General features: G+C 50.3%; 1 protein-coding gene across 1 annotated transcript; it reads right to left on the bottom strand.

Moving 5' to 3' along the window:
• Positions 1-1,553: 1,553 nt before the first annotated feature.
• On the bottom strand, positions 1,554-2,458 carry LOC124705802 (probable carbohydrate esterase At4g34215). The gene is made up of 2 exons (XM_047237491.1): positions 1,859-2,458; positions 1,554-1,757 (listed from the first exon to the last, which is right to left on the bottom strand). The coding sequence occupies exons 1-2, from the start codon at positions 2,447-2,449 to the stop codon at positions 1,563-1,565; spliced, it is 786 nt and encodes a 261-aa protein (XP_047093447.1). The 5' UTR covers positions 2,450-2,458; the 3' UTR covers positions 1,554-1,562.
• Positions 2,459-16,890: the final 14,432 nt, after the last annotated feature.

Raw genomic sequence — 16,890 nt, 5'->3', positions numbered from 1 at the left:
CAAATTTTTATACAGTACGTCTACATCACATTCATCACTCCTCACAAGTAGCCCTGATCCTCTTGAGCTTGTCCTTGATTGCAAAGTTCACTTGAAGCAGATCGTATATGTCATACTCTAACTTTCTCTTCTCAGCCTCCAAAGCCTATTTTTCTGCCTCCCATTCCTGTTTCTAAACCCTCATCACTTGTGCTTGTGTTCTCTGCATATTCTTGAGCATTGCAACTTCCTTCTTCAAGTCCTTTCACTCCTCTTGCGTCTGAACAAACTAGCGCGACTCAGCTCAACTTTTCGCACAACAATGACAACATGGTAAACCCGAACACAAAAAAACATTCGCTTCTATGCATGCACAGTAAGATCTGCCAGTTTCAGCAATCCAAAGGACGGTCTAGGAAGGATCTACCGCAATTCGACACTATAGTAACAGATCTAAGCAAATCGAGACCGTGAAATGCAAGAATTGGACAAGAACTGCAAGAAATGGGGACGAACACCTTGCTAAGCGTCAATCCGACCGCTATCCTAACGGAAACCCTAGCAGATCTAATGTGCATGTCGTCGGAAATGCCCGAAAATGGCATGTTTCAACAGAACGAGTACGAAGGTGAGAAGGAGGGGTCGTTACCGCCATTCTTCCGGCAGAGGACGAGCTCGAGGTCGCGGGCAAATACGAGATGCCGACGAGGTCTGCGGAGCAGATTGCGGCCGATGTCGAGGTCCTCGGCGCTGACGTCTCCTCCTCCGGTAGCAGTGCTCCTCCCTGCGTCGGTGCGGCAGATTGGTCGGCGGGAGAGGAACCGCCGGGTGATGGGACAGTTTGGGGGAGGTGAGGCTGCGGTCGCAAGTGAGAGGAAGGAGAGGGGAGCGGTGAGGCTAATTATGGCGCGTGTTCCCAAAGGGACGCGGCGTCTCCGCCTTCCTTCCCCACGCGTGCAGCCTTCTGGCCGCAACGGATCTGGCCCCGGAGAAACTGTCATTCCGGACGTTCCTCCAGGTCTATCCCAGGGGTGCTTTAAGAAACGGCGCTCGGGATCCAAACGAGCCGAAAATTGCTCCCCCCATACGAGGCAAGGGGATGCAGGCTACCAAACGCACCATGCGTACTGCATACTGCGGAAATCATTAACCGGCACATGGCAGGTCCCCGGCAGTCGTCAACGGTTGCACATGACATCTAGTACTGCAGTTTTTTATTTTATTGAGAGGCAGTACTGCAGTTTTTGAGGTGACACTGATTGCACACAGTTGGATCATCCTGTGTATCATCAATTTGCATTATATGGCATCTCATTTGTCACAATTGATATAGCCCGGCTTTACATTTGAAAGCCAGAAGAGAATACAGTACATCAATAGTACTACAAGGCTACCAGAGATTCTGGTTTACACTTGTGCAGCATAATGTGTGCTGCTACGCTATAGACTAAGCAGATCCACTCATTAGCCAATCTAATCAACCACCAAACTCTTCCCGTGGAACCAATGGATGCAGTAGCAGTGTTTCAGTGTTCTACACACCACCAAGCTAGCAGGGTCACACACACGCACTGGAGAACGAATCAGTGGAGCGTGGCGAGGTAAGCTTCGGCGAGCATGGCGCCGAGGCGGACCTGTGCCTGGGTGGTGAGGTGCGTGTAGTCGTTGGCGATGGGGAGCCCCTTGGCATCCACGTACCTGAGGTTGGGCACCCTCACCGCCCGCTGCGCCTTCCGCACCAGATCCACGAACTTGCCCTGCCCCGTCGCGATCCCAACCTAGAGTAGAGTAGCCGCACAAAGATCATGTCTTCTGTTTACCAGATAAGCAGATTAATGGAGGTGGAGCAGGGGATGGATGAGAGTGTCGACAGCCAGACCTGGATGACGAGGAGGTCGGGCATGGCGAGGTCCCGCCGGACGTCGCGGACCATGGCCTCCATGCGGCCGGCGTAGGCCAGCGCGTCCTCCCTCCTGATGGTGTCCGTCTCCCCCTGGAACCACAGCATCGCCGCCAGCCTCCCGCGCCCCCCGGTGCCGGCCACGGCGGCCCTGGCGCGGGTGACCATGCGGTCGTACAGGTCCGTGCCCCGCGACCAGTTGGCGATCGGCGTGCCGCCCTGCGCGCACGGCACCAGCCCCACCACGCTGCCCTTGGGCACCCTGGCGGACCGCAGCACCGCGTGCGCGAACGGCATGCCGGGGCCGACCCCCAGCACGTTGCCGACGTCGACGCCGGCGTGGAGCGGCTCGCGGGCCTCCTCCCACTGCAGCGCCGGGGAGAGGCGCAGGGTGCGCGGGGACGGGGCGCACTGCGGCGGGACGTACCCGTCCCACCTGCCGCCCACCGTGGCGCCGCCCCGGCCCCCCATGTTGGACTGCCCCGCCAGGATGAACACCAGCGTCGGGATCTTCTCGCCGCCGGCAACCGCCGTGGGCGCCGCGAGGAGGGCGACGAGGAGGAGCAGCATTGTTGCCGCCGCCGCCGCGCCCGCTGGTGCCATCTCCTTGTGAGCTAGTAGCGCCTCAGCTTTACTGTCAGTGTACTGGGTAGGCTAGCTGCGAGTGGCAATGGCCTCGCCTCGATCGCATCGTGGGACAAGGATATAAATGCGGCTGCGAAAAAGCCGTGCGCGTGCAGTGAGTGAAGGACAGCATGCGGCAGCTTGAGCCATGGGCCATGGCGTGCTCTGCTACCCTTTTTGTTCTCTTGCCTGGCAGAGACCGGCGTGCATGTGTGTCTCTGTGTCTCTGTCACGCGCTTCCCTCGAAACAAGCATCTTGAGCTGTCTGCACCAAGACGACCACCACTCCGCTAAACAGGGCGCACAACGGTGAGCGCCGAAAGATGTGTGCCTGCCAGCCGCGCGACGCAGCAAAATCGACCGGGCGTCCGTTTGCATCGAGGTGGCTCCAGCGACACAACGCATTTTTTTGGATAAATAATTTTTAATACATCAAAAATAATTTACATAGCTAATACATGAAAAAAAAACCCTAACGCCTCGTCGCTGTCGAGCACGATGAGCTTCGGTATCACCCACGGCCAGTTGCCATCCGGGGGAGCGTACGCCGGGCGCGCCGGAGGTGCTGCAGGTGGAGGCTCCCAGAGCTGCGGTTGTGGCGGCGGTGGAGGCGCCCAGAGTTGCGGCTGTGGCGGCGGTGGAGGCGCCCAGGGATATGGTTGTGGCGGCGGTGGAGGAGGCGCCCAGGGCTGCGGCTGTGGCGGCGGTGGAGGAATCGCCCAGGGCTGCGGCTGTGGGGGCGGTGGAGGAGGCGCCCAAGGCTGCGGTTGTGGCGCCGCTAAGTCCTGTAGTGCCAGCCCGGGGCAGCGGCGGCTGCACAGGCGCGTCGTTTTCGGAGACGAGGACGCCGAGCTTCGCCATCTCGTCGTCCGTCATGTTCTCCGGGAACTCGAAAACGCGGCCCTCCGCCACGGCCTGCTGCCATTCGTGGAAGACAGCCGCGACGTAGTCGTCGCTGTCGTCCTTCACCTCCTCGTTATGGTACGCGAGCGCCTCGATGTAGTCGTCCTCGTCGTCGTAGGCGGCGTAGGCGTCGTCGTCGTGGTCGTCGCGGTCGTCGTCGTCGTTGTGCTACGCGCGCGTCGCCGCCTGCTGACGATGCCTCGGTGCCTCCTGTCTTCGTGGACGAGTCGGCGGTGCAGCCCCGAAGGGAAAATCCCTATCGCCCATGAAGCCCGCCCTTCTTCTCTTATCCGTCTCGGTTGTCAGATACGTACGCCAGCTGTCGGAGTCGATGGCGTACGCCGGATCGGCGCGGAGGTCCGGCGGCAGGTACCGCCTCCTTCGCCGGATCTCCGCGGTCCGATCAGGCTCGCGCGCAGGGACGGAAGGGATGGGCACCCGACGGCAGCTGAGCCGCCAGCCGCCAGGCAGTTGCACGCCCGACCAGCCCTCGCACGACATCCATTTGCCGTGCATGAGCCTCCCCAGCGTGACGGGGAGCGGCACCCTCTTGCTGCCGCTGCCGGAGGCCTCGAAGTCATTCTTCTTCGCCATGGCGCTGCGGCGGTGGTGGTGCGAGTGGAGATGTGGGGGAAGGAGGAACGCGGCCGGTGGTCTTTTAAGGGCGGCCGCGCGCGGGATACGATGCCATTGAAGGCGGCGCAGAAGCCCAGCCGCCGCCCGCCAGTGCGCGTGCAGAACAGACAGTCGCGCCATTGATGGTGAAGGCTGCGGCGCAGACGTGGAAGCGCTGACCGCCGAAGCGATGCTCTCGATGCAGACTCGCTGCCAGGCGGGCCCGGTGGGGAAGCGAGCGGACACTTTCCGCCGAGCGTCAACAGAGACGCAAACCTGGCGCATATTTGCGATAGGTTTGCGTCTCCGGGGACGGCCCGGTCACTTTCCTCGCGCCGCTGGAGAGGGTGCCAGACGCATTTCCGGTCCACGCGGACATAAACGGTCGCTCAGCGTCCGTTTGCGTCGTGCCGCTGGAGATGGCCTGATTGTCAACAAGACATCGAATGAAAACGAGTTGCACACTCGATCGACCGATCGATGGGCAAATGCTCTCTTCTCAGGGACAACCTGGATAGAATCTGGCTTTAGATAGGAGCTATGAATCGATTTTTTTTTAATACAAGAAACATGCTCAAATATTCCCAAACAAACTGACAGCACACATCTGTGCGTTATATGCAACCCCAAAATTTACTACTTCAAATTCGACCTACATTGACACTATTTACAACAGAATTTATCTTTTTTATCTCTCTAAATGCAGATAGAGTTTTGAGCTAATTTTTTTTTGGAGTTGTAAATACAGACTATAGGTATGTTGTAAACTTTTTTCCCAATTTTTTGTATTCTGTAAATATTATTTTATGAATTGATCCTATGATCTCACCTAAAGAGTTGATCGCGTACAAGCCTCCCCCTCTCTCCTAGCTCACCCCCTTCCCGCATCGTGGAGCAAAAACAAAATGATCGAGTAGCTTTTTGAGCTAGCGCGGATCTTAAGGCATGTTTTGGGGAAGGCTCCACAGAAACTGTTGAATCGGTAATCTTTTCAAGCCCTCCGCAACGGAGCTAAAAATGATAACATGCGCTCGCGGGAGCTCGGCACCAGATGACGGGAGGCTGCAAAATCCAGGCGGCGTTGGCGACAAAGCTAGAGGTCTTCTCCTCCATTAGCCACCACCCAAAATCCTCATCACCTCACCTTTCGACATCGGTGGTAGCAGGAAAGCATATCAACCCCACTGGTAGATTCCTTCTACTCAACCACTATACCCATACTGTCCTTTAGAGGAGGATCTCGTCTTCTTCGTCCCAGGCACCGGATCCGCGTGGGTAGGGGTGGTTCTCCTTCTTCTCTGACTGCGGTTCATCTCCCTCGTCTTCCATGGCGGTGGTAAAAGCACATTGTCCTCCTCTATTGTATGCCCAACCATAGATCGATCAAAGTAGAATTGTGTAGAGTCGATTTAGCCATTGCTAATGTTAGATCGATTTGATTAGGGCATCGAGATGGAGCTTCTCCATCATGCGGTAGCACTCATCGCTCTCGCTGCTACATAAAAGATCAGTCATGCGTATTGCATTTTCTCGTCTTAACTATGGTCCTATGTTACCACAAAATTAGAATGGGATAGAAAATATGTACTACGCTACAACTCTAACAATGTAGAGTCTCTCCAAATGCTTCGGATGAAAAGAGTTCATTTCTATGCACTTGTGAAAACGTTTAAGGAAAGAGCACTTCTTTAAAATAGCTCCTACACCTCTGTGAAAGAGCAAGTTACCATGTTTTTTTCATGATGTGGGTCATAACTAGAGGTCTAGAGTGATCCATGTCACATTCAGCAGATCCATGAATACTATTTATAGTTACTTCAGGCAGGTGTTGTTTACAATTGGAGAGCTCACAGGAGAAACGATCAAGGCACCAAGTGCTCGCACACCTCCCAAGATCAGGAAAAACTATAGATGGTGGCCATATTTCAGAGTGAGGACTATTTCTCTACTTTCATTTCATCATATGAGTGCTACGGTCAGAAACATAACTCCCTTTATGTTTTCTTTACGTGATTTTATCGGATTGATTGATGGTACTCATGTGACAACAAGGATGTGGAAAGCTCATTCTTCAGTATTTAGGGGAAGGAAGCACTACGCCAGCTAACCAGCTAGAAAATGCTAGCACTTGTGGATTTTGATCTGACGTTCACATATGTGCTAGTTGGTTCGAAAGAATCTTCTCATGATGTGAGCATTCTTGCTGAGAGCTTGTCTAGGGCTGATGTGTTAACAATCTTTAATGGTAAGTTCTACCTTGAGAGATGCTGGATATGCATGCCATCCTGGATTCTACCATTCTTTAGGAAGATCGGGTACCATCTCAATAAGTTCAGTTCGAGGAACAATACCAAGGAATTGTTCAATCTCAAACACTCTAGCCTTAGAGTCACCATTGAGAGAGTATTTGTTGCTTTGAAGAATAGGTCTAAGGTCCTTGACCAGCCGTTCCATACTTACAGCAGGCCTGGGCCCATGGGAGTGCGGCCCGTACGGCCACACAGGGCCCAAATTTTTTTGGGGCCCCAAAATTTTGGAGTTCCTCTTTATATAGCGGAAATTAATCACAAAAAATATACAACCTAGTCGGTTCCCACCTAAAGAGTGGTTGTTAGTTGACTAGGAGATTCCACGTTCGAATCCTTCCTATAGCTGTGCAGGTCTTGTAGTTCATTTTCTCCTGGTTTTTGCTAATTGACTCGGCTTGGAACCGAACGGATGGCCTTGGCCTGGAACGTGTATCCCTCTACATTCCCCAATCCCTTGAGTTCTTCGTGTGATTCCTCTGAAATTCTAATCAACTAGTGTGTTGTTTACATTTTATGGGGATAGTTCTAATAGCAATAGACTTATCTATGTACATGTACTTATTGGGATAGCCTTACATGCTATAAGATTTTGACATTCTAAAAGGTTTCTTTTCCTTTTTTAAAACCCAAACAGTTCAACTGTATACATTAGATGTAGGTTATTTTTGGTCGGGCGGTCTTGACTCGCTTTAGAAACTATATGTTCCTCTTAAAGTAGATATTAAGAAGATTTTACCTCAAGTTTAGATTTTTTTTTAAATGGCACAAGTTCAGAATCTAGACATTTGCTTTTCAATTTAAACGTTCATAGAAGGTATATACACACCATATACTTATTCATTAATTCTAATTTTATAATGTATAGGGCCCATATTAAAATTTCGCACATGGCCCCTTTTTTGCCGGCCCGGCCCTGACTTACGGCACACATGTCAAGCTAATTCTTGCTTGCTGCAATTCTTTACAACTCTATCTTAGATTGGGCCGAATATGACATGTTACCATATATTTTTGTACCTAATGAAGTTGACGCTGACTATGGCGTGGACCAAGGTGACAATGAAGCATAGAAAAATAAGAGATTGGAGTGGGAAAATTTATTATAGATTGACAAAGGTAACACCACCATTTGAGAAAGAAGAAGAACGCCCCCTTAGATCCCGCCTTGGCAAACTCCCCCGTTGCTCCCCTTTTCTTGAACTCTCCATTTGATTAAGACCAGACTGCAATGATAACCCGCCATTCGTAGTAGCTAGGAACTAAACTGATTAAGTGACATTCTTATTAACTGGTGACCCGTAATAGCTATGGATGAACTACTAGCTTGCTTGTGTTTGATGGTGGTGGTGTACTATGTAAGGTCACCAATAGAGAGGAGAGATGACCGCAATCGTTACTTGGATGCTAACGAACAACCAACGCTGCATCGCCAAATACATACAGGTTTGTCTGCCAACCAATCACCGGGAGGCTTTTACCCGAAGTGAAGAACACGGCCGATGCCTAGTTTTGGATAGGCTATGATTTCTAGAGTCTACACTCGGAAGCGCAAAAGAAAAAAAACTCAGGCTACTAAACACGCCCTAAAAATTGGCCAATGATGCCAGGGAAAATGTGGTATGCACGTGCCGAAAATTCGGTAGCTATCACAAGTACCAAGATCTTGGAATGATCACACAGCTCATAGACTTCATTCTTGATGCCAACCAAACATACTTCATTCGTACCGGTTTGCAGGGAAATTACGTATTTTGAGAAAAAACTTTGACTACTATTTTGGTCAATAAAATATAAGATATATATCATAAAAATTATACTATTGAAAACTTATTTTAAATCCGAATTTAATGGTATAGTTTTATGGCATATATCTTATAGTTTGTCGACCAAATTTATAGTCAAACTTAGTTTTTCGGAATGCCTAATACCTTGTAATGGAGGTAGTACCTTATCTTTATCTTTATTTTTACCCACCAACTAATAAAAACATTAAGGTTTCTCTCCAGAATTTGGTGAGTCCATCTTCGTTGCAATTACCTCTGAAGATCCAAAATATTACCCATCGATGCCATCAGTAATTTATTTCATACTGTTTCATTCGTCTTGTTGTTTGATTAATGGATCGGCCGCCTAAGTATCCCTAGAATTTTTGGTAAAAAGGACAACCCTACCCAATTCATTGATAAAAAGGACCACATGTGAATTGAATTAGCAAAAAAGACCACCTTCTTAGTGGCGGCAGCGGCACCGAGCGACACGTGGCCACATGCCGCCCAAGGCGGTGGCGGCAGTCATTGCCATCACAGCAACTGGCGGCACGTTTCGTCGATGTCCGTCGCCGTCCGATGACATTTGGTGTTGCGGGCCATGCTGCCCCTGGCTCCGACGACAGGAACACATGGTGCTTGCCTCCACAACTGGTGGCGGCAGGGCCGGCCACTACTCACTTGCTCGTCAATGTGGAGCCAGCCTCCATAGGAGCGTCGATGCTTTTTCTGAGATTTCTACTCGATTTTTGTTTGTTGTGAAAGCAGTACAGAAAATTGATCACCAAAAGCAGGCTATTTGTGTAGGAGTTCTATGCTGATACAACAAATAGAGCACCAACATCCTATGCTAATTATTCTGCACTAATTTTTTTACTGTTCATAATTAAAGACTATATAAGTCATCCTTACATGCCTACAAATCAAAACAGTAGGATCAAGTTTGCCTTATGCGCCTCTCTCTTTCATTCGCAAAATATTCCAGTAAGGATAAGTGTGCCTTACTCGGACCATGATTTTAGGCTGATGAAGGGGAAGAATGCAAGCTTGCCACCGGGTGAGAGCGGAGAGGTGTTGGTGCGGCCACCTTGCGAAGGCGAAGGATGTGGTGGATTTTTCTGATTTTAATATCTAAAATAAAATTAAAGTAAGTATGGACGGAATTTAATACCTCAACTCCAACTGACGTGGGCATTACCCTTCGGGTAACCAACATTGCCCTATCACCGTATTGTCTAGATGGAGGCCCATGAAGGCACTTGGAGGCAAGACGGGCCACTTGGATGGCGCACCAGAAGATTCCTTGACGGGCAAGACAAAGAGGCAGCCGAACAAGGAAGGATTTGATTTAAAACTACTGTAAACCTAGTCGTACTCGGTTAGACCTCTTGAGACCTGGCCTCCTATATAAAGGCCAGAAGAGGGGCTGCCGAGGGACACAATCAATCTTAGCAATCTAAGCCACCAAAAGTTTAGAGCTAGGTCAACATAGCACTTAGCCTCTCGACGAGATCTCAGCCGAACTATCCGGCACCCCATTGTAACCCAATATCTTCATAATCAAGAACAGACAGGCAGGACGTAAGGGTTTTACCTCATCGAGGGCCCCGAACCTGGGTAAATCGCTCTCCCCGCTTGTCTGTGAACCGATGTCTCGTGTTAGCTTGCAGGATTCCGTCAACCCTAAGCCCCAATCGGAGGGCATTGCCGAGGAGTACCCTCGAAAATTGGCGCCGTCTGTGGGAAACCTATCGGCACAAGATCGGACATCGGCGGAGCCCGTCATGTCATTGACAAGTTCGTCAACACCACCATCGCCAAAATTGGGAAGCCCGATTCGCTTCGGCTCCTATGAATTCATCCCGCACAGCGACTCGTCTCGCTCGACCTTCTCCAATCTGCAAGGCAACATGGAGATGACCTTCGGGAGCGTCCACTACAACGTCAACTCAGAAGGAATCCTTCGGCTGCTGGAGTCACCCATCTCCAGATCAACGAGTCCAAGCGCGTCATCATCACTCGACCTTTCGGCTGGTCTGACCGGCTCGACGAGTTCGCCCGCGCCCTCGACTCCCCGTTCGACGTCATCCATGTCGGTTGGATCCGACAATCCCGCATCTTCGGAATTAACCTCGTACTACTGCTTGAACTGCGACACCAGGCACGGGCTGGGATCGAGCGACACACCGTTCATCTGCAATGCCCAGTATTCGGGAGAGGACAGTGTCGACAGCATCGTCCAAGGTGTCACCCGAGGAGCGGCGCGCCATCAAGTTTACGTTGCTAACAGGGGAGACGGAGATCGCACACCCCGTTCCAACTGGCGAGCTAGTTTTGAGAACAGCGCCAGCAACAACAACAGCGACCACACCATCGCAGAGGAGGAGTGGGCAGCAGCCAAGGCAGCCGTGCTTAACGACACGCCGCTCCCAGCAGGAACCACGGTTGGCACCCTCAATGCTTACCGCTCTATCTTGGAGAAAAACCGGGAACGATTATTCAAGGAACAAACCACCCTCGAGAGACGCCTATCTGCGGCAGACCGATCCAGCGAACGACGAAGAGGCTCGCAAGGAAGCGCCTCTCGAAGTACTCAAGGGGCAGGCAAGCATCGATCAAGACTATCTAGGCTATCGGAAGACGATGCTAGAAAATAACATCGAACCTGACCAAGTCCTTTATAACCACGGACACCGCGGGCATGCCACGGCCAAAAACCGTCGCAGGAGCGACCGCTAACCTCGCCGCATACCTCATCAATCAGCGCCCTGAAGGTTCCATGGCTCAAGCCGACCCAGGCGCCCTAGAAAGTCTCGCAATATTGGGAGATAATCTAGTTCCGCGGAAGGAAAAGACCACGTTGCAGGCTAGTGGTTCAAAGCATCATGCGAGTGACGCTCGGGACGAAATCAACCAGAGCAGGATCGACAAAGCAAGGCGACGACGCGCCGCTAGGGAGGAGTACGACAGTGATTCTTCGGATTAGAGTCAGGAGAACGACGGCGAGCTCAGGGGAGCCGATTGTTTAAGCTACAGAATCCGTGAGGCGATGCCACCCAGAAAGTTCAAACCCACCCCTACCGACGCTGCCAAATACGATGGGCAGCAGGAGCCAAGGTCCTGGATAGACGACTATCTGCAGACTGTGATTCTGCATAAGGGGAACCAGATAGCAGCAATGCAGTGCTTGCAGCTTTACCTAAAGGATTCAGCACGAGCCTGGTTAAGGGGTCTGCCGAAGGGTTCCATCAAATCATGGGACGACCTAGTGGATGCTTTCGTTGCCAATTTCCAAGCAACGTACAAAAGGCCCGTCGGGATCGAAGAGTTACGGCATTGCCAGCAAAAGCAGAAGGAATCAATGCGCGCATACATCGGGAGATTCACCAAACTCCTAAACGCTGCCGAAGATGTATCCGTCGACAGAGCAATCGACGCCTTAAGCGATGGCATCCGACGTGAAAGCTACATAGAAGAACTCGGACGCAAAAAGCCAAAAACCATAACCAAGTTAATGGAAATCGCCAACAGCTGGGCTGATGGCGAGGACAACGTGCGAAAGCCGCGACAACGCAGTGACAACGAGGACGACGACCAGACGAAGCACGACTCGGGTGGTCGAAGGGATCGTCAAAAGAGAAGGAAGAACCGCAGCTATGACGACAACAACCTGGTGGCTGCAGGATACTCCGATCGGCAGGACGATCGATATGACGATAGAAGAGACGATCGACAGGACGGCAATCGGAACAACTGGGAACCGTGGAAATTATAAACCACGGCAGTAGAGGACTCCCGAACTGCCCTACGCCGAGCAGATCAACGCTCCCTGTTACTTGCACTCGTATACCGATTCTAAGGACGGCAAAACGAAGTCAAGCCACTTGCTCAGGGATTGTCGACAGTGCATTGACATGCACAAACTCATCCAGCAGGCAGGTCAGCAACCGCTACCACCACCACCACCACCACCTCCACCACAGCATCAGGTCCAGCAGGCTCAACCTCACCAACCCAACGAGGCATTCCCACCACCACGTGGGCAGATGAGTATGATCCACAGGACAGGAGTTTCAAGGAGACAAATGAAGAAGCTCACTCGAGAAATCAACCTGGCAGAAAGCATCATGGCGAACATCCCTGAATATATCGAGTGGTCGTCTCAGAATATTACATTCAGCCGAGCAGACCACCCGATGACCATACCGAAACCAGGGCACGCGGCCTTAGTAGTCGAGGTGCAGGTCGGGGGATTCAAGATGAGCAAAGTCTTCATGGATGGTGGAAGCGGACTAAACCTGATTTTTCTCGACACGATCAAGAGTATGGGGATCACCATGAGAATGCTAGAAGAATCGGACACCCGCTTTCATGGGATTCTCCCTACTTCACCGGCGTACTCTCTTGGCAAAGTTTACCTGAACGTCGTCTTTGGCAAATCCGACAACTTCAGGAAGGAAAAGATCGAGTTTGAAGTCGTGAACTGGGAGTCGCAGTATCACGCTATACTCAGAAGGCCAGCTTATGCCAAGTTCATGGTTGTACCGCACTACGCATACCTCAAGCTAAAAATGCCTGGGAGCAATGGGACTAACATTACAGTCTATGGAATTTTATCACGCTCGGACAATTGTGATCGAGACTTTCAGAGGATTGCTGCAAAGTTTGGACTGCGGCAGGAAATTACTGACCTTCCTTCGAAGTCATCATCACGCGATACTAAAGAAGAAGAACGCGTCAGAGGAGCAAAGAAGAAGCCAGCCGACCTCGCCCTTGAAGCTTCGGCAGCACAAACTTCTGCAGATAAAGCTTCGGCAGCAAAAGCTTCGGCAGCTGATGACCCAGAAGACTTAGGAGACGGCAAGACACTAGCAACCATCGTCCAGGCTCCTGGTGAAATCAACAACGCTTCGGTAACCACTAACATGGTGACCAAGCCAGAAGATGAGAAGAACCCCTTCATTGCTTAAGCAATTTATTAGCGTTTAGTTTTTCCCTTTACTTTTGGCAGGGCCCCTCGTTTTTGCCCTCTAGCCTCGTGTTTACTTTATTAATGGGAATTTAATCCCTTGATAAGCATTGCAGTGATTCGGAGCATCTAAACCGCATCATCGTAAACCTTGCCTACGCCCTTTGGTGAGCAACGGTGTAACGAAATATGCGGCAAACAACCGTACTCCGAAAAAGCCTCTACGAGTGCTAAAAAGGATGCAAAATAGACAAGGACACCAACCTTTCCCTTTGCTATAGATGCCTCTACGAGCGCCGAAAATAGCAAGAGTTTGGAAATACACATAAACACAACCCACGTTTGATATTTTACTTATGGAAATATCAAAGAACAACGGACTCATCGACAGATTCACTACACCCGAAATATTCGGGAGTGACTGTCGAAGCATACATCGGTTGAAAGCAAAGTTGCGCATACAACGGGTTTAGCAAAACCCGCAACACGAGATGATCACTCAAATGATTTGCTGACCAACGAATGCACATACGTTTAAACGAGCAATTAAGATTTGCTCCTTCAAAACTTCCTAACGGCATCAACACGGTAAAAATGCATATACATGTATCTACCGGACAAAAGGGCTCGATTACACAATCCAAACACCTGGATGAAGTAGCCAAAATACCTATTTACAAGACAAACTTAACCCTGAATTACCCTTGCAGAATGTCTTTCTCTTCAGGTACCTTTGAGTCCTTTTCTAACCTATCGACAATTACATTGGACGGCAGTACAACCTTCGGATATAGAAATTCCAAATCACCTGTTGCATTGGCAATGGATAGCAAGTCTGCCGAAGGATACCGTGCAAGGACAAGGGCAAGCGTAAACCTAGCTCCCGCAAACACCTGGGCACGTACCAGGTTCTTGACCTTCTTGGCATTGCTGAATTCTGACATCAAAGTCAACAGAGTGGGAGGAACTGCGTTCAACGGAAACATTGTCTTCCATATAACTCTTAGTCCTTTGTAACACTTGTCGAAGAAATGGTGGACTTGCTCGACCCGATCTTGGAACTGCGCAACAGCCGAAGCTTTCGAGTGCTCCCTCCAGAAAATTTCGTCGGCTGATGACAACTGGGTTAATGCGTTCACGCGTTCGTGAACCCGTTTGTTCTCCTCCGCACGGTTCAGAGCTATGACTGGCAAAGGAACCAATAGAGGGTCAGACAATGCGTCGTGAACAAAAGAGAAATGAGTGCAAGGACCAAGGAACTCACAGTTCAAGCTTTCGGTGGCTTTTTGCAGTTCAGTAAGAGCGTACCGCTCTACTTCGGCCGCAATCTCGCCCTTCTTCTTGATAATGGCCGCCAAGGCGTAGGTGCTGTGCAGGTCTTTCTCCAACTGTGTGATCCGATCCTTCATACGTTGCACTCGATCATCTTCAGAAAGAGCACCCGAGGAATCATCAACAAATGCAGGCACTGGGAACACCTGCAAGGAAAGATTTCAAAGGCATGACAGATCGATTCACCTCAACGACAGAAGGTACTCCCACCGGGAGAATACAAGCGGAAATATCATAACAAAGAGTGTGCTAGCAACATCGCTAGCACAAAGTTTATTACAAACAGAAGTTATCTGACAGAACATTGTTTCACACTAGTTCAAAGAAAAGCTTGCTACAAAAATCAAATGGCTTGGGTTTGAGTCGATAAACTAGGGCCGGCCGATGTCTTGTTTGATGACACCAGCTCGAGGAGCTGGCGTGCACACTTAAGAGTCGATATCTTGAAGATGCTTAAATCAACAAGTTGCCCATCCTATTCTTTCGGCAGCTCCTTAGACATTTCTTCAATGTCAGCCTTAAAGCCGTGACCCATCATAAGTTGGAAGGCAAGGAGGGCACCATAGGTACGCGAGGTGCGTTTGAATACCTCGATAACCTCCTTTGTGTCAACCGCGAAGGCGTCGATCAACTGCCCCAGAGTTTTGTTTTGATTGATCTTGGGGAAGATCATCGAGTGCATCCGCGCCAAGGCACCTTTTCCCTTTTCAAGAAGCTCCCGCGTAAGCTGGTGGGAGGCGAGAGTCATCGTCACACCATTTGCCGGAGAATTGTTTGGAACTTTGTCCAAGGCATTGGCGGGGATGTTAGCAGCTTCTGCAAGAAAATGATATGAAAAAGGTCGTTGACAAAGGATCGAGTCCATAAGTGCAATAATCGAACAGAGGAATACAAAGGGAGTTACCAAGTAAAGCCAAGGAAGACTGACGAAGGAGTTCATCCTTCTCAGCCGCCCGAGCTTCGGCAGCCAGCCTGGTTGCCTCCTCTTCTCTCAGCTTCTCCCTCAGCTTGCCCAGTTCCTCCTTCAGGGAGTCGACTTCCTGGCGGGCCTCGGCAGCTATCTTGACTGCACCGTCCAACTTCGAGGAGGAAGATTTAACTTCCTTCTGCAACCGAACCTTCTCTGCCTCCAGAGAAGTGTATTGGGAAGCAAAGGCCTCCAAAGAGGATATAACTCCTCGCAGGTCCTAAAGGAAAAAGTATATTCGATGAAGAATCATTAAGCAAGATACGCATCAGAAAAGTTCATGTTGTAATCGAAAAAGACTTACAGAAGGAGGAGTCCCGGAGGCGGCAGTTGGAGGAGTATCTTTCCCTTTAGAAAGGGAGGAAGCTGTCGATACCTGAGCTGCGGGGGCTGCTTTAAGAACCGACACTTCGGAAGCAGCAACGTCCGGCGGAGCAGCTCCGGATTTGGCCTTTTTAGCCGGCGGCTCGACAAAACCTTCGTCACTGTGAAAGGAGATGATTGACAAAAAATTATGAAAGGAATGCAAGAAATAAAAAGGCAAAATATGACTTCAGGGAAGAAGGTGCTTACATATCGAAGAGATCGTCTTCATCGACAAAGCCGCCGGTCGATCTCTTCACGGGCGAAGCCCTGGTCTCCTCCACAGCTGCATTAACAAAGGTATCACGATCAGCGTCATCATCACGCATTGATCCCTCTGTGTCGCAAGCATTGTCGGCTGAGGAAGGAAGATCGGTGTGGGCAGCTTCTGAATTTATCGGGTCATTATGTTCACTCTCTGGGCTTGTGGGCCCGACAGTGTGAAAGTCAACAGGGATTGAGGAGCCTCTTCCCTCAGAAGTATCATTTGGCGAATCATGCAAGTCGCCCGAAACTATGGGGATCTGCCGAAGAAAGGAGCAAATGAGAACAGCGGAAATTATGTCGACTGAGAGGAAGCAGCATAGTAAAAGTATAAGGAGAAAAAAATTACCTCTGACAGTGGATGATCAGCATCGAGAGGAGTGTAGGAAGATATCAATGGAATTGAGTCTTCTTGACTAAAGAGAGTAAGGCGACGGACTTCATCTAGCAGCTCCTTTTCCGACAGTTCAGCAACGTTGATCCTGGTCTCATCTTTTGGACCCGTATACAACCACATTGGACGAACTCTTGCCATGACTGGTTGGACCCGACGTTTCAGGAACACCGCTGCTACCTCTGTACCGATCATGGTTTGACCATCGGCCTCTTTGATTCGAAGGAATCTGGCGAATAATTCATCGGCTGCTGCCCTTTCGTCAGGAGAAAGAATGTTCTTCCAGGAATCTTTCGGCTTAGCCTCAAGGACGTCAGCAAAGCAAGGAAGCTGGGACTCGGTTGTCAAGGAATCTTTGACATAAAACCATTTCAGTCTCCATCCTTGCACATGATTCTCTCATTGGGAAACTGAAATAGTTAACCTCCGAGCGAGCCACAAACCCCACGCCTCCAATGACGAAGGATCTCGTTGCTACTGCTCGTACCTCTTAACATAGAAGATC

Source organism: Lolium rigidum, chromosome 4 (genome assembly GCF_022539505.1).
Source record: "Lolium rigidum isolate FL_2022 chromosome 4, APGP_CSIRO_Lrig_0.1, whole genome shotgun sequence".
In the NCBI taxonomy this organism is placed as follows: Eukaryota; Viridiplantae; Streptophyta; class Magnoliopsida; order Poales; family Poaceae; genus Lolium; species Lolium rigidum.
Note: the sequence above shows the minus strand (reverse complement) of the source record. Positions and strands in the feature narration are given on the sequence as shown.

Excerpts from the sequence above, each read along its gene's own strand:
- LOC124705802 (XM_047237491.1), bottom strand. The coding sequence starts at position 2,449 with ATGCTGCTCCTCCTCGTCGCCCTCCTCGCGGCGCCCACGGCGGTTGCC. Across the intron at positions 1,758-1,858 it reads CCGACCTCCTCGTCATCCAG|GTTGGGATCGCGACGGGGCA; the intron begins GTCTGGCTGTCG and ends ACTCTACTCTAG.